This window comes from Colobus angolensis, unplaced genomic scaffold, assembly GCF_000951035.1.
Source record: "Colobus angolensis palliatus isolate OR3802 unplaced genomic scaffold, Cang.pa_1.0 Scaffold136, whole genome shotgun sequence".
NCBI classification, from domain to species: Eukaryota; Metazoa; Chordata; class Mammalia; order Primates; family Cercopithecidae; genus Colobus; species Colobus angolensis.
Genome location: NW_012114444.1, coordinates 1,318,254 through 1,339,357, shown reverse-complemented (window position 1 = coordinate 1,339,357; position 21,104 = coordinate 1,318,254). Strand labels below are relative to the sequence as shown.

The window sequence follows — 21,104 nt, the reverse complement described above, 5'->3', positions numbered from 1 at the left end:
CCATGTTGGTCAGGCTGGTCTCAAACTCCCAACCTCAGGTGATCTGCCCACCTTGGCCTCCCAAAGTGCTGGGATTACAGGCGTGAGCCACTGCACCAGCCTTGTTTTGAGATGGAGTCTTGCTCTTGTTGCCCAGGCTGGAGTGCAGTGGTGTGATCTCAGCTCACTGCAACCTCCGCCTCCTGGGTTCAAGCGATTCTCCTACCTCAGACTCCCCAGTAGCTGGGATTACAGGCGTGTGCCACCACGCCCAGCTAATTTTTTTAGTAGAGATGGGGTTTCACCAGCTTGGCCAGGCTGGTCTCAAACTCCTGGCCTCAAGTGATCCATCTGCCTCAGCCTTCCAAAGTGCTGGGAATTACTGCGCCCGGCCCCTCCAGACCATCTGAAAACAGGAAACTAGCCAGCCTGCCTGTCTCACTTTGAGCTTCTTAATGCCGTTGCCAGCCTCAGAATCTGGAAGCCCCTCCTGTGGGCCTCTGATACGCTTGTCCAGATCCCTGGGTCATCTGAAGTGCTTGCTCTGTGGCCACAGGGAGGGTTGCTCCAGTGCTGGCAGGCTCTGGCCCCCCAAGCTGGGGAGGAGGGGACTAGCGAGGGCACTCAGGGTTCTCTCAGCAGGAGTGGGGCTGGGTGCGGGAGGGTTGCCCGTCTCAGGGGTTACCAGCCCGTCTTGCCCAGCACATACCTGCTGAACTTCCTGGGAACCCAAGCCTGAGGCCTGGACAGGAATTGGAGCTTCTCCTCCTCCCTCCCACCCTTTTCCTCCTCCTCCTCAGCTTATCTGGGCTCCAGGTCCAGCCTCATTCCAGCCGGCACAGCCCGGAGGCAGGCAGGACCTGGCCTCCTATGACTGAAACCACAAGCCCAGCCTTTCATTGCAACCACTGACCCAGAACCCCAAGACTGCCGGGACCGGATTACTGATTACTGGTGTGTGCAGCCCCCAGTCATGTACCCCTCGCTTGCTCAATCGATCACAAACCCCCCCACACAGCCCCTTTAGAGTTGTGAGCCCTTACAAGGGACAGGAATTACTTATTTGGAGAGCTCGCTCTCTAGGATGTGAGTCTGCCGATGCTCCCAGCTGAATAAAGCTCTTTCCTTCCACAACCCAGTGTCAGGAATTTTGTCTACGACTCCTCCTGCTACAGCTGGAGGGAAACCCTCTTCCTTCCCAGCCCCAGTTGTCTCTTTGTAACCATGATAGTTTGCTGCCGATGCACGCACGTCAAGTCTGTATGCTGAGATGCTGGGTTGCAGCAGAGAAGGGGTTAATCATAGGGTCACTGAAGAAGTTGCTGGGAGGGAACCTCAAATCCATCTATCTCCCAGAGGAATCTGGGGCTAGGGTTTGTTGTTGCTGTTGTTTGGTGTTGGTCTGGTGTTTGTTTGTTTGTTTGTTTTTTGAGACAGGGTCCCATGCTGGAGTTCAAGGGCAGAGTCATAGTGAAATGGCAAAGATTCCCTTGTCCCCTCGCAGGGCATGCAATGGGGAACTGGCTTGCTTCTTTGGTGCCCCACTGCTCAAATCCCCAGGGGAGCATACAGACGGGCAGGGAGCCCCATGGCAGCTTCTAGGGGTGAATGTTGATAGCTGAAGCCCCAGTGGGCATGTGCTACAGGGCACTCTCTTAGTTTGGCCATCTGTAGGCGGCTCGTGTTAACCAGCTCAATTAGTCCTGTGCCTTACCACAAGGACAGAGGCCTGTATCCCGGGGTTCTTGCTGTACCAGAAGAATCGGATCACACGTGGGCTTGGAGAACGAGTGCAAAGTTTGATTGCGTGGAAGCAGCTCTCAGCAGATGGGGGAGCCAGAAGGGAGATGGCTTTCCCCTGGAGTCAGGCCTCTCAGCAGCCCGGGCTCTCCTCCGCCCACCCCAGCCAAACTCTGCATCATTCCCCCAGCCGATGGCCTGCCGGGGTCTCAGTGTGCTCTTCTCCCGGTGTGCTCCTCCGACGGCCTCTCGACATCCAGCCGCTTGTGTGTTCTGCCGATGGGTTCCTCTCCACGTCCAGCGCTTGGGTTCCTGCCCACTAGGTCTCGGGGTTTCTATAGGCACAGGATGGGGGCGTGGCAGGGCAGGGTGGTCTTGGGAAACGCAACATTTGGACATGAAGGCAGGGTGTGTCGGTCCTCACCCAGGTCCATGGGCACAGGCCTGTGGGTGGAGTCCTAGCCAGGGACCACGCCCTCCTCTACCCAGCACTTCCCTGCCCACCACTCATATCAATAATTCGCTGCAGCCTTGAACTCCTGGGCTCGCGTAATCCTGCCGCCTCAGCCTCCTGAGTAGCTGGGACCACAGCTGTGCACCAGCGTGCCCAGCTACGTTTTTTTTTTTTTTCTTTTTTTGAGACGGAGACACGCTGTCGCCCAGGCTGGAGTGCAGTGGTGCGATCTCGGCTGACTGCAAGCTCCGCCTCCCGGGTTCACACCATTCTCCTGCCTCAGCCCCCCAAGTAGCTGGGACTACAGTAGCAGTGAGGACGACCGGAGGTCACTCTCGCGACTACCTTGGTTTCCGTGGGTTTTTGTCACTTCTTTACTGCAACCTGTTTTATCAGCAATGTCTTTATGACCTGTATTTTGTGCCGACCTCCTGTGTTATCCTGTGACTTAAAGCGGCCTCACCGCCTGGGAATGCAGCCCAGCAGGTCTCAGCCTCGTTTTACCCAGCTCCTGTTCAACATGGGGATGCTCTGGTTCACATGACTTAACAGTTTCACCTTCTGGTCAGAGCATTTGGACCTCCACAGGCTCTGACTCAGCCCTCTTATCCCAGGCTAATCCCATCCCTGTCTAAAAACCCTACTACCTTCTTTCTGAGAAAGTTGAGTCTTGTTTATACTAAAGTGTTAATGACTCACAAAGCATTCCCAGAGGAAAAGTTAACAGGAAGAGACTCTGAGGCTCCGGCGGTGAAAGGTCAGGCATCAGCCCTGGGGGAGATGTTTTTTTCTCTGGAGGCCCCTCCTGACACCCCCATCTCTGCACAGGAATAGGAATGTGCCCAGCGGGTCCACCTATCTGCCCACATGGCCCCAGCCCCAGGCTTCTTGGAGTAGAGCAGGGCTCATTCGTGTGGCACCCACACACAGTTTCAGGCATGGACTTTCTTGGATGGCTGGGTGGCTTTGGGGGAGGTGGGAGCTGTTGGTGGAGAATGCTGAGCCCAGCCCTGACGACGGTCCTCTTTTCCTGCCTTAATAGGCTAGTCCTCACCACTGTGGGGGGCCTCAATTTGGGGATATTCTCCTCAAACTCCTGCTGGTTCCCAATCTTGCAGGGAGACCAGCATCTCCATTAGCTGCAAATCCCAGTCGCTGCAGGGTCTTGGGGCTTCTGGGAGTCCCTGATGGGCCCGGAGCTTCCTTTCTCACTGACCTGGAGGCCTCTCCCCGTGGCTCCCCATCTGACATCTTCTTACCTGGGAGACTTAGTTGGAAGGACTCACAGGGACCCGGGGGCATCACGGGGAGCCCTCCTAGGTACTGACAGATGTTTATTCATTTTGAAAAATGGGCAAATGGCAAATAAAAATGTTTAGGGTATGTTTGGAAGAAAACAGCAAAATAGTCACAGCAGTGCTTGCCGCTCAGTGGGGAGAAGGCTCATGGGTTTTCCCATCTTTTATTTGGAAATCATAGTAGGTGCACAGAATTGCAAAGAAGCCTAGAGGTCTCCCTGCACCCTGCCCCCCCCCCACGGCGTCATCCTGCAAAGGTGCAGGGCAACTGCCAAATCCGGACACGCACGCCCAGCACCCACAGGGACGGCTCAGACAGGGAACTTTACTTTCGTCATACTCTCAGTATTCCCAACACTTCTGGAATAGGCACGTGACTGTTAATTTTAGCTCCTTATTTCTTTTTATTTAATTAAATAAGCAACGTATGGATAGTCCTCGTTTTGAGAATTTTGGGCCGGCCGCACACAGCAAAGAGGCTGAGCGCCCCTCGGCAGCTCCCTGCACAGTCACGCGCTGGGATGCGTGTGGAGAACACCCACTGGGTTTGGAGGTGCACAGGACCTCAGGGGGCGATCCCGCCAGAGGAGCGGGGCTCGGCCTATGGCCCAGCTACCCTGAACTCCCCAGTGGGCTCCAGGGCCTTTCCTTCCATTTCCAGGAGTGACACCAATCTTGTCTCCTCTCCCAGCCCCAAGCAGTGGGAAGAGAGGGTCCCGTAACAAGCCATGGCAGTGGCCTGGGAGAGGCCACCCCTGCTGCCTGCCCACCTCAGAGGGTCCCCAGCTTGAGAGTTCAGAGCAAACCTGGGTGCTGCATGTGTCCCTCCCCTGGAAAGAGCAGGCTGGAGATAGTGACCCCTCGTCCCACCTCCCGGGTGCACTGTGGGCGGACTGGGAACCAGGCAGCAAAATCCACCCAGCTTGAGGCCAGCGTCCTCCTGAAAGGGCCCCAAGCCCACACCCGGGGTGTTGCTGAAGTGACCAAAGGTAACTGCTGTGCTGAGGGGGTACTGGAGGACAGAGAGGGGGCGAAGGCACGGTACCCCGAGATTATCCCAGAAAACACGTTGGGAAGTTCTACTTTGTGTCTAGCCTAACTCCTTCGCCGGCCCCCAGGCCCTTTCCCGATAGACACAGCCCTCCCTTCCTATGTCTCTGAGCTTCCTGGTGCCTCTCCCTCTGCCCCCCGCAGCCCTGGCTTCTGTGCTGTATCCTCAGCAAGGTCTGCAGACACCCCAGAGGCCTTAAGAGCCACACCCTTCACTTTGATTTCTGCAGGAAACGAAGTGGCTCTGGGCCTTGGATAGGAAAGGGTTGGCGGTCTCGCTGGGGCCCGGCAACACTGGCCTGAGCATGACCAGAACAGTCACCAGAGGCCTCCTGGGAGGGCGGGTGCAGCCCCAGCCCCCGCCGTGAATAGGAGGAGAGGGGGCGGGTGTGAAAGTGTGGCGGGCAGCAGCAGGTCTGTGCGGCTCAGCAGTGGAAAGTGAGCGGGCCAGGCTTCCAGGCAAGCTCAGGGACGGGTTTCACTGCAGCTAACCCTCTCCTGCCCGCCTGCACTCCCCGTGGCAACCAACAGCCCTGCAGTGGGCGACTCCTCTTTATTCTTCCAAACTCTGTGAGCCTGCACGCTCCCATCCCGGACAGAACAGCAGGGGCGAGTGGCTGAAGGATGACAGGGGGCCTTTAGGGCCAGCTGGATGGATGAGCTGGGTCTGCAGTCGGGGGTCGTCGAAGCCTGGGCCCCATCCAGCTGTCCTCTTTGTCCCGCCCAGCTGTCCCTGGAGCTCCTGTTCTGCCCCCGGCTTCTCTAGGGTTAAGTCCTACTCCCTGTTCCCTCACTGTGGGGTTTGGCAGCCTGGTACAGCTGTGGAGTTTGGACTGGCAGTCAGGATCACAGCAGACTCAGCAGCTCCAATTCTGGGGCCAGCACTGAGTGCTCCTCTTCTGGGGACATCAGAGCCTCTCGCTTGGCTACTTGGGGAGGCTGGTATGGAGGGAAGTGGAGGGAGACGGAGGAGGTGGAGGGAGACGCGGGGAAGTGAGGGGAGGTGGGGGGAAGGAGGGAAAGAGGGAGGAGGGGGAAGGGGGAAGGGGAGGGGAGGGCAGCTCAGGCCCTTCTGTCTGCTCTGATCTTCACGGCCTGAGGACAAGAGCTGCTCCCAGACCTGCGGAGGCCCCTTGGAGTAGAGGGATGTTTCAGAGAACACCCGGGTGACCTGCCTCTCTGCTCTGCATGACGCAGCACTAGGCTCCTGTGAGTCCAGCGTCACCCCTGCAAGGTGGGGGGTCACGGCCCCTGCCTGGACGGGCTGCACAGCCCATCTGTCCTTACTTGAGCCTTCTCTGCTTCCAGAGGCTGCCCTGGGCGCCTGACCCTGGAACCTTCATCTCCAGCTCCCCAACCCCTCCCCCACAGCCCTGGGACCGGCGCCAGCCTGGGGAGGGGTCTCCATGCTCAGTTCCTTCCCGTCTTGTTCAGAGAGACACTGCCTGCCCACGTGCCATCAGCTGGATCCACAACCCCGCCAGGAGCCCCATGACACGCCCCCACTGCACAGAGCATGTGACCCCAGAGGCCACCCTGGCCCCTTCCAGAAAGGGGTGGACCTTGGGATACTCTCCTCCCAGGGTGTCTGGTGGCCGGCCTATGCCTATCCCTGCTGTCCCCGGGGTGAGCCCGGGGGTCAGGAGCTCCCGAAGGGCCAGCTGGGCATATTCTGGGACTGGCCATCAGACCCCGTTTCTGCTGCAGACCTGGTCAGAGCCGGTGTTCCCTCCATGGGGCCTGAAGACAGTGCCAAGTGCCTGCGCCATGGACCACAGCTGAGCCGCCGGGTAGCCGGTGACGGTCCCGCGCAGGAACGCTGTGGACCCCGCTCTCTGGGCAGCCCTGCCCTAGGCCTGGACACTTGCAGAGCCTGGGACCATGTGGATGGGCAGATCCTGGGCCAGCTGCGGCCCCTGGCAGAGGAGGAAGAGGAGGAGGGCGCCCGGGCCACGTCGCCCAGGGGGCCTGCCTTCCCCGGCATGGGCTCTGAAGAGCTGCGCCTGGCCTCCTTCTATGACTGGCCTCTGACGGCTGGGGTGCCGCCCGAGCTGCTGGCCGCTGCTGGCTTCTTCCACACAGGTCAGTCCCGGGTAGGGGGGCCTTCCTGCCGTGGGCCTGGGCACGATTCTGGACCCTTCCAGCCCAGGGCTCTCTCTCCTCCGTAGCATCCATCCCCCAACAGGAAGGGTCTGGCCGGATGACAGAGCAGTGGTCCTGCAAGCCCTTCAGTGCCCACGTGCTCCTGCCTGACACCCTCCTCCAGAGTCTCTGCTGGCCAAGTGTGTCAGACTGTGGGACATGAGGAAGGGCTGCCTCTGGCCACGGTCTGGGGTCTCAGCTGTGGAGGCCGCCAGCTTGGTGCGCAAGTACCTTTTTGTGATAGAAGTGGGTAGGGCTGACATTGCCTGGGGCCCTTACCGTCCCAGCTGCTGGTCTGCACGGGGCGAGGAGATGTTTAAGGAACAGGATCAGGGTGACCAAGGCAGGTGTGGTCAGCCAGAAGGTCCTGGCAGCTCAGCCTGTGGGGAATTTCTCCAGGCCCCAACCTGCAGCCACTGTCTGGTCTTCCCCGACTAAATCAAGTCCCCGGAGTACCTATCCTCATCTTGGCCTGGGCCTCCTCCTCGGCCTTACAGCTGGGGACCATGTGTTCAGACCTGAGTTCAGGTCCCAGCTCTGCCACTTCCTGGCTGAAGGACAGGGCAGCAGGGCCCACTGAGGGCTTTACGAGTACTGGCACAGCCAAGGTCATTGTCAGCAGTGGGCTCTGGGGGGGCACCATCCTGGTAAGGCTGGACCAACTTAAGACAGCTGGTCGGGGGGGGACAGTGGCTGGGACAGTCAGGAATCGTGGTGTGAAGGCGCAGGCCAAGCCCACCCAACTCCCTGGAGGTCCAAGGCTCAGCAGGCAAACGTCAGGCAGGAGGCACGGCAGGTGCAGAGCCCGGGTCTTTGGGGCTGGTCGAGGTCCAGTGTCTGATGCAGCCCAAACCTGTGATGTCAGTGGCAGGTGACATATTGCATGCCTGCCGATGAGGGGACGGGGCCACCAGGAGATAGAGCGAGGAGGGGTCCCCCACCCCCAAAGGGAGGCATGAGTTCCTAAAACCAAGCCTGGCCCCAGACTGGTCTTCTAGGGCAGCCTCCCTTCTTCCTCTCCCTGGGACTCATCTTGAGGAAGCAGAGACCTGGGGAGGGGCCCTTTTGGCTTCTGAAGCCTCAGGGCTATAGATGTGCCAGGCCCTGGGGGGCCCCCACTGCTCACTCTGTGAACAATGCAAATGTCAGCTCAGTCCTTTCCTGAACATTCTCACCCATCCTGGCTGGCACTCCAGATACCTCTGTCCCCTTTTCACCTTTGACGCTAGTGAGGTGCAAGTGCCCTCCCCTCCCCAGCCCCTGCCCACCCCCTCCTCCCTGTTGCCACCTGGGAGCTCCCCTCCAGTTGAAGCTCTCACAGCCTTAGAAGGACACACCGGGGGCCAGGGGGCTGGGTGGGGCCTGGCTGGGGCCAGCATCTCTCTGCACCCCAGGCCAGCAGGACAAGGTGAGGTGCTTCTTCTGCTATGGGGGCCTGCAGAGCTGGAAGCGCGGGGACGACCCCTGGACGGAGCATGCCAAGTGGTTCCCCAGGTACCAGCTGTCCCCATGGGGCCCCGGGTCTGATCACAGGTCAGGGGTGGGTCCTGTCGACCCAACACCAGGCCTGCTTTGCCTCCCTGGCCCCACAGGGTACTGGGGAGGCCCCCCGTGGATGGTGCTTCTGGCCGGCAGGCACCCACTTTTCCTGTGAGGGCCCCTTTTCGGAAGGGCTGCTGGGAGCAGAAATGCCTCTCCTATGGGACTACCCTGAAGCCCCACGGAGGTGTCTCCAAAGCAGCCCTCCTTGCCCATGCCCACGGGCACTGCAGGGCGGCGGGAGGAGGGGCCACCCCACCCCCTGGGGATCCAAGGGCTTGAATAGCGGGGTCCGAACCCCAACCTACATCCGTGGGGCATCTGCAGCTGTCAGTTCCTGCTCCGGTCAAAAGGAAGAGACTTTGTCCACAGTGTGCAGGAGGCTCATTCCCAGCTGCTGGGCTCCTGGGTGAGCACCACCTCCCCTCGGGGCTCTGGGCGGCAGTGGGGTCCTGCCCCTCCTATTTCCCCAAGGCACCGACGGTCTCTGGCTCCTTCCAGGACCCATGGGAAGAACCGGAAGATGCAGCCCCTGTGGCCCCCTCCGGTGAGAGCCAACACCCTACTGACTCCTTGGGCACCTGCAGCCTGTACTTGGCAAAGCCACTGGGTGTCCCCACCCTGCCGGACAGCAGGGAGAGTGACGGGCACGTGACCGGGTGTGAGGCCGCTGCCTGGGTTGGCTTCATGGGGCCTGTGCCGTGTGAGGTGGGGCGGGGCGGCAGGGGCCTCCGCCAGTGCCAGGTCCCCATTCTGCTTCTCTCCCAGCTCACCCCCTGGGCACAGCCCATGGTCGCAAGCCACACCACCCCCAACAGTGCCCAGCACACAGTGTCTGCAGCCATTGCCAGATGGGCTGGATGTGCAGAGGGCCTTGGACAAGGGGCAGGCTCTCTGGTGGCCCCTCCAGAAAGCCTTTGGATCCTGTTATGCTGTGGGAGGGGTGGGAAGAAATGTCGGGAGCAGGGGTACTCTGCAGTCCCTCCACTCCTGGCCAGAACTGGACCCCACAGGCTGCGGACCTGTCTCTGGGTCGGCCCGGCTTCTTTGGGAGCTAGGCCTCAAGTCCATCCTAACTGTCCACAGTCCCTGCCCCTGGGGACCCTGAGCTGCCCACGCCGAGAAGAGAGGTCCAGTCTGAAAGTGCCCAGGAGCCAGGTGCAGGCCCGGGACCCCCTGGGGTGGGGGCTGGGACGGGGTGGGGGGGGCTGATGCAACCTGGAGGGCTGGGTAACGCCAATCTTCCACAGGCCGCAGAAGGTGGGGGCCAGGGTGTGGGGACACTTTGTAGGCTTGTCCTCTTAGGAGGAGCCAGTCCAGCCCAGGCCCAGAGCGGGTGGTGGGTTCTCGAGTCCCCAGGAGCCAGGGACATGGAGGAGCAGCTGCGACGGCTGCAGGAGGAGAGGACGTGCAAGGTGTGCCTGGACCGTGCCGTGTCCATCGTCTTTGTGCCATGTGGCCACCTGGTCTGTGCTGAGTGTGCCCCCAGCCTGCAGCTGTGCCCCATCTGCAGAGCCCCCGTCCGCAGCCGTGTGCGCACCTTCCTGTCCTAGACCAGGTGAGCGTCCCAGCACCACGCACAGCCAGCCCTCCTGCAGAGATGGCCCTGAGCCGGCCGTGCCCAGCCCTCCTGAACCCACGGCAGGCCCTTCCCGGGTGGCAGTGTCAGCCTGTCCTTACCCCGCTCACCAGGCCCCACTGATAGCACCCCTCAGTCTTACTACCTGCCTTGACGCTTAGGTTGGGGCCTGGTCCTTCTCAGCACCATGCCCTGGCAGCCACCACAGCTCTGCCCACCTGCATTAACTGATGCCTGCTGGCTCCTCTTGGCCTTGATTTTCCTCAGTGGTCAAGGAAAGCCGGCTTTGGAGGCGTCTGGGGAAACAGAGTGGGCCGGTTTGGGCTTATACAAGCGAGAAACCAGCCTGGCCCCAAACCGGGGCCAAGGCATGGTGGGAACGCCTGCATGGGAACGGGGTGTGTGAACCTGTTCTTAGAGAAGTGGGTGGGATGCCCCATGACGGCTGAGGGACAGGTGCTGTGACTGCCTCGGGGCTCTCCAGGGCCTCTGTAGTTACCCCCGGGATGTGTCTGAAGATCTTCTGGCGGGGACAAAGTGGTCAGGCAGGGAAATCTGGGATCTGAGGCCCCTGGCTCAGTAGGCCCCGTTGGTAGCCATTGACTCACCGACCCCTCTTCTCCCTCTAGGTACCGTGGTCGGCCAGGTGGGCTGCAGAGTGGCCTCCCTGCCCCTGTCTGCCTGTCCTGGACTGTGTTCTGGGCCTGCTGAGGACGGCAGAGCTGCTGTCCATCCAGCACCCATGAACCCTGATTCCCTGACCACCGTCCAGAGTGGAGAAAGAAGCCCCTGCTTGGCGTGGGGGATGCCTTTCCTGTACCTGTTTGGATGCTTCTGAATAGAAATAAAGTGGGTTTTCCCTGGATGTACCCAGCAGCCTGTTCCAGACCATGAGCTGCCTCCCCACCGGCCCAATGTGACACAGGTCACCACCTCTCCAGGCCGGCAGGGCAGCACCTGCCCAGGTCCAGCCGGCTCCGGGCTGCTCCCCAAACTTCCCGCACTCCTGTGGACACCCGCTTCCGGGGCCCTCGCCTCCTTCCCCTCGCGCTTGTCCTCCAGCATTTTAAGGACTGTTGGAACAGGCAGGCCTCAGGCCCCACCTGAGATTGTACCCGACTGTCCCCCAAACTCGGCATCTTCCGGAGGGTGGGCGAGGGCCGTGTTCCTGTTTATTTACCAACTTGATGATACCTGGGGGAGCCTTTGGGACTGTTTGCCCAAGACCGCTCTTTACAAGGGTCCCGCCCCCTTGTCACCACCACATGCCCTGCGGTCTACCTTGGGGCCTGGCTCTGCCCACACCCCAGGACTCCATCAGCCTCAGCTCCTGGCGGCGGTGGGGGTTCTTCTGGCACAAGTTTGGGGTTGGGCACCCTCCATGTTCAACGGGGGCCCTCGCCGCTTGCCGGGTCTCGGGGCTCACAGTCTCAGGGCTCACATTGACTTCCTGAGGGGCTGTGCCATTCCCACCTTGCTGCGCCCCAGCAGCGGTGCCTGCAGCCCGAGGGTCCAGCGGCCCCAGCTGGGCACCTGAGAGAAGGGCTCCTCCACGAGACAACGGCCTGGGGGCAGAGCTGTGTCCCCCACGTTGCCGGAGGCGGTGGGCATGTGGGGCTCTGCCTTCTCTTCTGTATGTTTTCTTTCTTTCTTTCTTTCTTTTTTAAGAGAAAGGAAATTACAAACTCTCTTGAAGTTGCAGCCAGCTGTGGCTGCCGCCCTGGCTGGTGTCCAGCACTTAGAACCCAGGGCAGGTGCTGCCGGCCACCTGGAGGGTGCTGGGTGGGTGTGCGTCCCAAGGCCTGGGGGCTCCTGTCATTGTCGCTGGTTGGTTGCTGAGGCTGGAGGCCGCAGGAGCACGATCAGCAATTTCCTCACTTACGCAGGCCTGTGGGGACAAAGTCAGAGAGCACCTGGGGGAGCAGGGCTGGGGCGGCCACTGGGGGCTGCCACCCCCTCCCCTTGGAGAACCTGAAATGGAACAAAGTCCAAGCAGTGGATGGCTTCAGGCCTTTGGCAGAAAGGAGGTAGGTGGGGCTGAGGCTCTGGAAAGCCCCACTGCCTTTCCCTGTGCCGGGCAGGTCAGCGTCTTGTGCCTGTTTGCTGACATCTCAGTGGGATCTGGGCTGTGGGGCTGGGAGTGGAGTGGGGGCTCGCCCAGGGGTGTGCCTGGGTCCCTGGCTCAGGGCCTGCGTGTGACCCCACCCCTGCCCGGGTCTTTATTTCCCCGTTCTCTGACATGGGAGCTGGGCTGCTGCTACCTTGGACAGCCCCTGCCATGACAGCCCTCATTTTTAGGAGAGAAGGGCCAGGGGCTACCCAGGGGCGTGCCATCAGGTGTCTCTGGGAACCTGGGCAGCCCAGGGGCAGTGCAGCCACCTATTCTGAGCCCCAAACTAGGATTGTGTACAAGGCGAGCTGTGTGGCAAAAGCTATTTCAGAGGAGGCCAGCTGGGAGCCCCGGCACCGCACGCCAAGGTCTGGGGTTTGCAGAACTGTGGACACTGCCTTTCAAGAAGCAAGTCTGGTTCTGCCAGATAGGAAACCAGGGCCCCAGCTGCCTGCCACGGAGAGACCCCTACAGCAGCCCCATGCCGCCCGCTGGGAAGTGGCTCTTCAGGACACCCTTGCGGCCCCTGACTCACAGCCGACTCCTGGACCCAACCCCCTCCCACAGGCTCAGTCTCTGCTGGGCTCTGAGCTTCTGGGCTGGGACTGGGTCCTAGGTCTCTGCAGCCCCAGTACCACCCCAGAGCCTGGCATGAAGCAGATGTTAGAAAAGTGAGAGTGGATGGATGGACAGATGGATGGCAGAACCGACAGGCAGGCCAAGGAAGGCAGCCTCTTGCTGTGAGCGCCAGCTTGGCCAGGCTGGCTGCAGAGCAGGTTCTGCCGGCCATACTTACAAGCACACCTGCTTGGACAAGAGGCTGGATGGCTTTTCATTGACATGGTAGAGAGGAAATGGATCAAATCCACCAATGAAATCAACTGAAAGAAATCAAGACCCAAATAAAACAAAACCCACACAATGGAAGATGGCAGAGTGGAAAACAGGCCCAATCACAGAATGAAGCCCAAGGGGTCCCTGGGCCACAGACACGCCCTAAGTCCTGATGTGACAGCAGAGGGGACATGGCCGGGGGACGGGGGGCATAGGACAGCCTGGGTCCTCCAGCCTGTGTGGGGACGGCCTGGGGGGACAGCAGAGGTAGGACAGCCCGGGTCCTCCGGCCTTTGTGGGGACGGCCTGGGGGGATGGCACAGGCAGGACAACCCAGGTCCTCCAGCCTGTGCAGGGACGGCCTGGGGGGACAGCAGAGGCAGGACAGCCCGGGTCCTCCGGCCTGTGTGGGGACGGCCTGGGGGGACGGCAGAGGTAGGACAGCCCGCATCCTGCAGCCTGTGTGGGAGCTGCACCGTGTTCTGCCCACTCTCCCGCCACCCTCTGTCACGTTCAGACACGGTGGCTCCCTTGACACTGTCTGCACAGCCAGCAGGCGACAGGGGCTTGCTGGGCAAAGTCGATGCATTCTGAACTCCAGGTTCAAATGGGGTTCCCATCTTAAAATGTTTGAATGGAACCAGAGAGTGGAAACTGTTTGCCTCCTCCCAGGAAGCTGGCTGAGCTCTGAGTGATGGTTTAGGATCAGCAGCACAGTGGCTGAGGGATGCTGGGTGCTGGGGACCAAGGCTCTGAGGGTGTCCCCTGCCTCTGGAATCAGTCCTGGTCTGAGGGCAGGGTGCCCTTTGACATGTGGACTGCTGACCCCATGGCCCTTGGGGTCCTGGGGACAGATGGCTGTGAACTGGATTCTGACCTCAGGGATAGTTCTGTCCATAGGAACCGTGGGCTCCCCAGGCACACCCAGACCCTGCTTGGCATCTGCCCTTCCCCACCCGGCTCTATCCTCTCCATAGGGTCTTCCTGTGAGACCACGTCAGGATGAGGGGCCCAGCGAGGGCACCTGGGTGTGGACCACTCATGTTGCAAATCACGGGAAAGTTGACGGGGTCTGGCGAGCAGAGGGAAAATGAAAACCCTGCCTAGATGGGTCCAGGCTGCCACCGAGGGCCAGATGTGAGCGTCCCGGCCAGCGGGGCCCGGTTCTGAGCTGCCTGGAGGCTGCAGCGGCCCAGAACTCGGCAGGTCTGAGCTCAGACCTTCTACCTGTGGCCACTGCGGGGATCATGAGGACAGGCCCAGCCCAAAGCACAGGAGCCCTTGGACCTGGGGGACAGCTGAACCCTGGGGCCCCCAGGCCAGGACCTCTGCTCATCTCTTCCCTGTGTGTAGTGAGTCCTCTTCTGCTCAGGCCTACAGTCGTGAGCAAGGCCCTGCTGGGCGTGGGGTCCCTCCCAAGAGGGGAGGTCTCTCGCCTTGCCCAGACAGGACAGACTCAAGAGTTGCCACCTCTGTAGCAGTCTCCCACCCCACTGCCTGCAGAGGCCCCATACTCACAGCTGTCCTCTTCCTCTGTAAACACGCTGACCACGTAGCAGCCACAGACAAAACCCAGAAGCTGAAAGACACCACAGGCGGGGGTGAGTGTGGCCAGGCGAGCCCGTGGGGTGTCACTGCGGCGATGCAGGCAGAGGCACCTGAGTACCCCTGACCACCAAGGCTCTGCCTCTCCTAGACCTCAGGTTCCTCCTCTGTAACACGGAGTGGGAGAGCTGACCCGTGGGCATCCTCAGCTCTCAAGTTCCAGACGCACCCCTGCCTTCCGCCCCACCCCACTCAACTGGGTGGGGGGCAGGTGGGGAAGATAATGGCTATTGGGTGGGGAAGATGACCAGGTCAGCCTGAGTGGCTACAGGGAGTGGGGTGAGGCCGCAGAAGCCCAGGCTGGATGAACCCCAGGCCAGCCCAGTCCCAGCCCAGAGTCCCCTTGGGCCCCTTGCCTTTGGCCCCAGCCCACCCCAGCCAACAGCCACCAGGAGTTCCCCCTCCTCTGTGGAGCGAGCTGTCTGGGATTCTGGTTTTGAGCTTGGCAAAGTGCAGGAGAGACAGGCTGAGGACTCGGGGTCCAGCAGGCAACTCCAGGCAGAGCTCGGGGGCTGGCTGCTGCCTGTGGAGCAGGGGTCAAGCAGGGAGAGGAGAGGGACTGGCAGTCCAGGGCAGAGGGCAGGCCGCTGCAAAGCGCACACACCTCGCAGACACCTGCATCCAGGGCCACTGAGGGAAAAGGCGCTCTGGCAAAGGGGGGCAGCATTGCCACAGCCAGAAACACCAACAGCATGAGCGAGAGGGCCCGGCCAGGGTCACTCCAGGCCACAGACACCGAGGGAGGGGTTGGGGGCAGCCGGCCGCGGTGGATTTGTGACTGGAGGTGCCCCGGAACAAAGCAAGACACCTTCCTGGCTGCACCTCAGGCTGAGCAGCTGCGTGACCTCGAAAATTCACTTCACCTTCTGGTCTTGGTTTCTTCCTCCATAGACCTGGCCCAACGCTCCCTGCGAAGGCCCTGGTCCCAGGAGACAAGACAGGACGTGCAGGTCAGGCCCCAGGGCTGGACATGCGTGGGCTCTGTCCCCCCGACCCCCACCCCATCTGGTACAGGTGAGCTGGCAGCTGCTTTCCTGGAAATCCAGCTCCTTTCTAGGGGTCAGTCAGGGGCCAGGAGACCTCTCTTACCATGAGGCAGGCAGACCTGTCTCCTTGATATTGAGACAAACTCAAGAAGCTGTCCCAAATGGCCATTTCTGGTTCCATGCCATGGCCAGGGTGGGAGCAGGGGTGAGGGTGGGCAACCTCCATGGCTCGTCCCCCCCACTCCAAAGGGGCCCAAGACGCCCCCATCACGGAGCTGGCCGTGGTGCTGAACAGGCAGCCGAGCTTGGGGAGCCACTAGAAGGTGCCCCTTCCAGCCAGTGCCCTCCCCTCTTGGGGACCTGCAGGCCCCCTCTGTCCCACACCCCCATGCTCCCCGCCCTTCACACTACCGCCTCCTGCCCATCCTCTTGGCTCCAGCCCCAGGTCCACCCCGAAGCTCTCCCATCTCCCTGCTGCACGGAGGCCTGGGATCTGCAGACCCTGCGCTGCGCCTCACCCCCAGAGCCTGGCCTTGTCGGACGACTCTCTGTTGCTACCATCAGCACAGCTGGGCAGGGGTCAGCCAAGCCACCAGCCTCTCCCAGACCCTCCAAAGCAAAGAGCAGGGGGGCTGCGCTCCTAGTGAGGACTAGCTGGCTGGAATTTAGATCCACATCCTATTAAAGAAATTCCCATCCCTGGGAGTCAGGATAAAAGCCAACAGCAGGCCCCATCTCCCCAACCACGCGTAGCGCTCAGTCCTCCAGCCTCGGCTCCCACAGCACACCAGCCCCTCCGAGAAAATCTTCATTTATTCCCATCTAGCTTCCTTTTTGTTGCCTTCTCACAAAGCTTAATCTCAGGAGCTTTGATGTGTACACTTGGGACCTTGGCTCTTTCTCCTCCAGTGGCATGCACAAGGGTTCCACACATTTTGGGGGCAACTGGGGCCCCCCTGTGCCTCGCTGAGTGGCTGTGGTCGGAGAAACAGCCCTGACTAGCGCTGGAGGGTGTGTCTGTAGCCCCTTGCTACGGGGCAGCACCTCCCTGGCCTGATTTCCTGCAGGACCAGAGCAGAGCCCAGGAAGGAGCCCGGGGAGCTCACAAGGCCACCCATACCGTCACATGTTCTTAGGCCATGGGCTCCTTCAATTTGGAATTCAGCTTCCACCGCCAGCTGCTGGCCACGGAGCCTCGCTCCTAGAAGCCCCATGTCCACCTGGTGTGCTGCGTTGACGCCAGCGTGTGCACCAGGGAAAGTCAGGGAGCCTTGAGATTGGTCACAAGTTCCTCCGGCAATGGCACCAATCATGCTGCAGTCACACCGGCCCTGCCCCAGGAGCTCCTGAGGCGAAACGCTGACCAAGCACCCTCCACACACCCGTCTCAGCTTTTGCCTCCTTCTTCTGAGCACTTCGAGCAAGGCACTGGCACAATCTGCGTTTTATAGAAGCAGGAGCTGAGGCACAGGGAGGTTGCCAGGCCCACACCCCTGTGGCACAGCGGGGCACAGCGGGGAAGGGGCCGCATGGCCAGACCAGGAGCAGCACCGTAGCCCCTGTTCTCCACCAAACCAAGCAGGACCTGTTCCCACACAAGCAGAGTCCTGACAGCAGAGTCCTGACAGCAGAGTCCTGTTCCCACACAAGCAACAGCTGCTCCTCAGCCCCTCCCGGGGCCACAGGATCCCTGTCCGGGCCGCAGAATCCCTGTCCGGGGCCACAGAATCCCTGTCCGGGCTGCAGAGTCCCTGTCTGGGGCCACAGAATCCCTGTCCGGGCTGCAGGATCCCTGTCCGGGGTCGCAGGATCCCTGTCTGGGGCCACAGGATCCCTGTCCGGGCTGCAGGATCCCTGTCTGGGGCCACAGGATCCCTGTCCGGGCTGCAGGATCCCTGTCCGGGGTCGCAGGATCCCTGTCCGGGCTGCAGGATCCCTGTCTGGGGTCGCAGAATCCCTGTCCGGGCCGCGGGATCCCTGTCCGATAAGACCTGGGTCACGTGGCACCAGCTTTGCCAAGTGCACACTCCAGGGTTCCAGACAAGGCTGAGGGGCTTCTTGCCGGCCCAGCCTCAGGCTCTGTCCACTTCCTGCGACTGGCACGGGCTTGGGGCAGCCGATGGAACAGGCTGGACACGCATCGATGGGTTTGTCAGGAAGATGCTTGCCGTTCCTCCTTGGGACCGTCAAAGCCAGAGGCGGGGTGTCTCAGCCTGATCCGAGTCCTTCCCACTCCCCACGGCAAACACCACACTCAACTTGAGAAAGGGCCTGGGTCGGCCCCACCTGGGGGAGGTGGTTTGCAGAGGAGGCACTGAGGTGCCAGCCACGTGGGAGCCCACCCGTGATACCTTAACCTCTCCAGCAAGGGTGGGGATGAGGAAGGCAGAGACAGGCCTGAGGCCTGGTCAGCTGGCCCCGTCCCAGGGAGATGAGCCCCCAGGTCTGTGTCCCCTCCCTCATCAACCCATCCCCACCTTACCCCACGCTCACCGCAATCAGGATCTGCAGGCCGCTGTGTAGAGCCTCCACAGAGCTGGGCTCCAGGGCACAGATGGCACCTGACACCAGGGCCTGGCCATGGGGGACCCCGAGGCCAGCTGCCGGCACCTCCTCGTGCAGACAGCCTGGCCAGTGCTCACGCCACCAGGAGCGATGCTGGGAGAGGCTGAAGGTCAGTAGCTCGCTGTCCTGGGGGTGAGGGGCAGGAACAGGGCCGGTTAGCGCCAGGAGGTGGCTGGCCTCACCCACTGCAGCCTGCGGGGATGCCACCACAGAGAGGAAAGGGGAGGTCCTCTCCTCCCGCCTCCCCTGTCCTCCCACTGCACCCTGTCCCCAGGGCTCCAGCCGTGGTGGGGAAAGGAATACGAAGGCCCTCCCAGCCGCTCCTATGCCTGCCCTCGACCCACACACCTTCTCCTCCAGGAAGGCCTCCCTGCCCAGACCCCAGAACTCTCTCTCAGGGGCACTGGGTCCCTTCCTTGTGTCTCTGGCCAAAGCTGCCATGCGATGTGTGTCTGCCTCAGGACAGTCTCCCCGGCTGCAGCCCCAGGTGTGGCTCCAGGAAGCGGGGGCCCATCTGCCTGGCTGGGCACCTGCCTTAGTGCCCACCTGTGCCACACCGGCCAAAGCAGAGAGCCGCCGGGGGAGACCAAACTCCACCCCACCCCGGCTTTAGAACCAACCTCTGAACTGCAGGCAAAGTGCCTGAAACAGCCTCGGTCAGGGTCGGCTCAGTGATGACCCTCCGCCTCATTTCCCCTGGTTCCCTGCATTGCAGGAGGCACGAGGCTTTACCAGCCTGGAGAGTTGGTCGGGCTGGGACAAAGGACCCCACATGGCCCCAGGAGGGTGGTGTCCATTCACCTGCACATCTCTGTCAGGGTTTGCCCTGCTCTGAGGCTCCTCCCCTCCAGCTGGAGCCCTCTCACCTGCCAACACCCACAGACGCCTTTCATTCCCCAATCAAATCACTGGTCTCTCCCCAAACCTTTACTGAGTCACCAACCACAGACCAGGGCTGTTCTGGGTGCTGGGGACAGAGCCATGCACAGACAGTCCCTGCCTCACACGATGGATGAAGAGAAAACAGAGGGGGTGTTACAAGGGGCCCGGCCAGAACCCCAGGGAAGGACCTCGCACTGCCTTCCGGTCTGTACTCACCTGTGAGAGGCCCCCAACTTCCAGGTAGAAGCAGATGATGAAGATGTTCCAGGTGACCCAGATGGCTGCCCACACCGTGTACTAGGGAGAGGGGAGGACAGGGCGGCAGCTGAACGCAGCTCCCGGGCACACCTGCTTGCACCCAGCCCCCGGGGGAAGTCCCGTGATTGCACAGGAGGGGCGGCCTCTGCTCCCGAGTCTGGTGGCCCCCGGATGCACAGCGTGGAGAAAGGGGTACCCCGTGCCCACCCTGGGACAGGTCTCAGAGCTTTCCCATGTGGGCGCCCCAGGAATGAGGCCGTGGGACAGCCAGCCCGAGGGAGCCCCAGCGCAGGTCGGTACGGACAGAGCATTTCCAGCTGAGCTGCCACAGCCTGTCCTCGCCTCGCCGGGCAGACGTTGCACACAGACAGCACAGGCCTCCACTGCAGAGCACCCCCAACGCCACCCCCAAGAGAGCGCCCCAAGGAGCTGCCAGCTGCCTTTGTAAACAAAGTTGTGTGGACACAGCCACGCCCATCTGTGCACACACAGCCCAGCTGCTTTTACGCTGGGACCGCACGGGCCACAGCGCCCGAGGTATTTACCATCTGCCCTCTACAGGAAGAGTCGCCGCAAACCACTGGTCTGGACTGATTATTTGGTTCTGCACTGAATGAAAATGCTGACTGAGCAGAGAGACATTTTTCTGAACATTCTTTCAGTTTCTCCAGAGGATGCAGCAAGGACAGTATGGCCAGAGGTCTGGGGTCCAGGTCCCACCCTGGGCTTGAGGCAGTGATTTTGTTCCTATTTTCCCATCTGTAAAGCAGGGATCACGGCAGCACCCATACCCCTGGCTACTGAGGGGATGAATTTGTGAAGGCCTTCAGTGCCTGGGGCTCCCCAGTACATGCAGCTGCTCCTACAGGCAGCCTTGGAAAAGCCCCGCCGTCCGAACCAGAATTCTAGATATCCAGGCAGCAAAGAGGTCTGAACCCAGGGGTCTGGGTTGGCGTTTGTGGGGTGTTCAATGGTGTCCAGGAAAATAGGGCAGGATGGTGCCACGGGAGCCGCCATCCTGGTCACCCCAACCCACCTGCCCGTAAAGGGGGCCGGGCCCAGGACTCACCACCACCACATAGCGCGGCCGGTACTGGATGGTGCCAAAGAGTCCCAGGATGACGACGATGACGTGGGCGAAGTTGGCCAGGATGGGCGCCCACTGGTAGCCCAGGAAGTCAAACACCTGCCTCTCCAGGGCAGTGACCTAGGGGCAGGGCGGTCGCCATGAAGGGTGGACCCGAGGGAGGCCCCAGGTCCACCAGCCAGTGCCCGGACCAAGGTGATGGGCAGTCAGCCGGGACTTCCTCCCCAGACCTGCCTACCACACCTTTGTTTGACAAGGGACGCCCGGGCCCTAACTCCTGCTCCATGACCTGCCCAGAGCAGGCACTGGGCATCTACTGTGTGCTTGGCTCTTCCAAGAAAAATCCCCAAATCAGCCTGACAGGCCCCTGTGTGTCCCCACCCGTCCTCATGCGTCCCCAGCCGTCCCCGCATGTCCCCGCGTGTCCCCACCCATCCCCATGCGTCCCCACGTGTCCCTGCGCATCCCCACCCGCCCCCGCCCGTCCCCACGCATCCCTGGGCAAGCGTTCCTCCCTTGAGTAGACCCCATCCCCTCCGTCCCTGGTTTCCTCATCTGGAGAATGGGAACAGCGGGGGGCGGGGGGCTGTTCTAAATCGCGGATCGCAGGGCCAGGTGACAGACACACAGATGGCCCAGAAAACACCACTCGTGGGGGTCAGATGGCCGGGAGAGGCTGACGCGGATCCACAGGGGTACCGGACGCCGAGGCCCCAGCCTGCCACCTGCATCTCAGCCTTGGGGACAGCGCTGGCGAGGCCGCTCTCTGGCAGGCAAGCGGTCTCCCCTCCACTTCAGGACATTACAGGACTCTGTGGAACTGGCCCTCCCCACAGGGCCGAGAGGGAACCAGCGAGGGGGGAGGGGAAAGCGCCTGAGGAATATAAAGTGGGTATTTTATATTTAGGAGACCAAGAAAACCTGAGCAAAGCCATGACCGGGGTGCTAACTGCAGGGAACGGCGCACTCGGCCCCGCCCGTCACCAGCTGCTTCCC

The 21,104-nt window shown here is 61.4% G+C and overlaps 3 protein-coding genes across 4 annotated transcripts in view; 2 read left to right on the top strand and 1 right to left on the bottom strand.

Moving 5' to 3' along the window:
- DNAJC5 (DnaJ (Hsp40) homolog, subfamily C, member 5) overlaps positions 1 to 21,104 on the top strand; it is a 1,035,873-nt gene that overhangs the window by 236,089 nt on the left and 778,680 nt on the right. The window lies entirely within an intron of this gene.
- Positions 6,048 to 10,662, top strand: BIRC7 (baculoviral IAP repeat containing 7). 2 transcript variants are annotated; one of them, XM_011934437.1, is made up of 7 exons: positions 6,048 to 6,603; positions 8,058 to 8,157; positions 8,530 to 8,611; positions 8,704 to 8,749; positions 9,289 to 9,360; positions 9,562 to 9,760; positions 10,411 to 10,662. In XM_011934437.1, the coding sequence occupies exons 1-6, from the start codon at positions 6,255 to 6,257 to the stop codon at positions 9,753 to 9,755; spliced, it is 843 nt and encodes a 280-aa protein (XP_011789827.1). In that variant the 5' UTR covers positions 6,048 to 6,254; the 3' UTR covers positions 9,756 to 9,760; positions 10,411 to 10,662. The 2 variants fall into 2 exon arrangements, with proteins under 2 accessions (XP_011789827.1, XP_011789826.1); XM_011934436.1 differs by having other exon boundaries at positions 9,508 to 9,760.
- Positions 10,937 to 21,104, bottom strand: part of NKAIN4 (Na+/K+ transporting ATPase interacting 4) — a gene marked incomplete at its 5' end in the record, with an annotated part of 20,290 nt that continues 10,122 nt past the window's right edge. Inside the window, 6 exons of the mRNA XM_011934438.1 lie at positions 10,937 to 11,669; positions 12,688 to 12,772; positions 14,244 to 14,304; positions 17,810 to 18,007; positions 18,980 to 19,060; positions 20,091 to 20,228. Of these exons, the coding sequence (XP_011789828.1) occupies positions 11,660 to 11,669; positions 12,688 to 12,772; positions 14,244 to 14,304; positions 17,810 to 18,007; positions 18,980 to 19,060; positions 20,091 to 20,228 (573 nt within the window). The remainder of the gene's footprint in view (positions 11,670 to 12,687; positions 12,773 to 14,243; positions 14,305 to 17,809; positions 18,008 to 18,979; positions 19,061 to 20,090; positions 20,229 to 21,104) is intronic.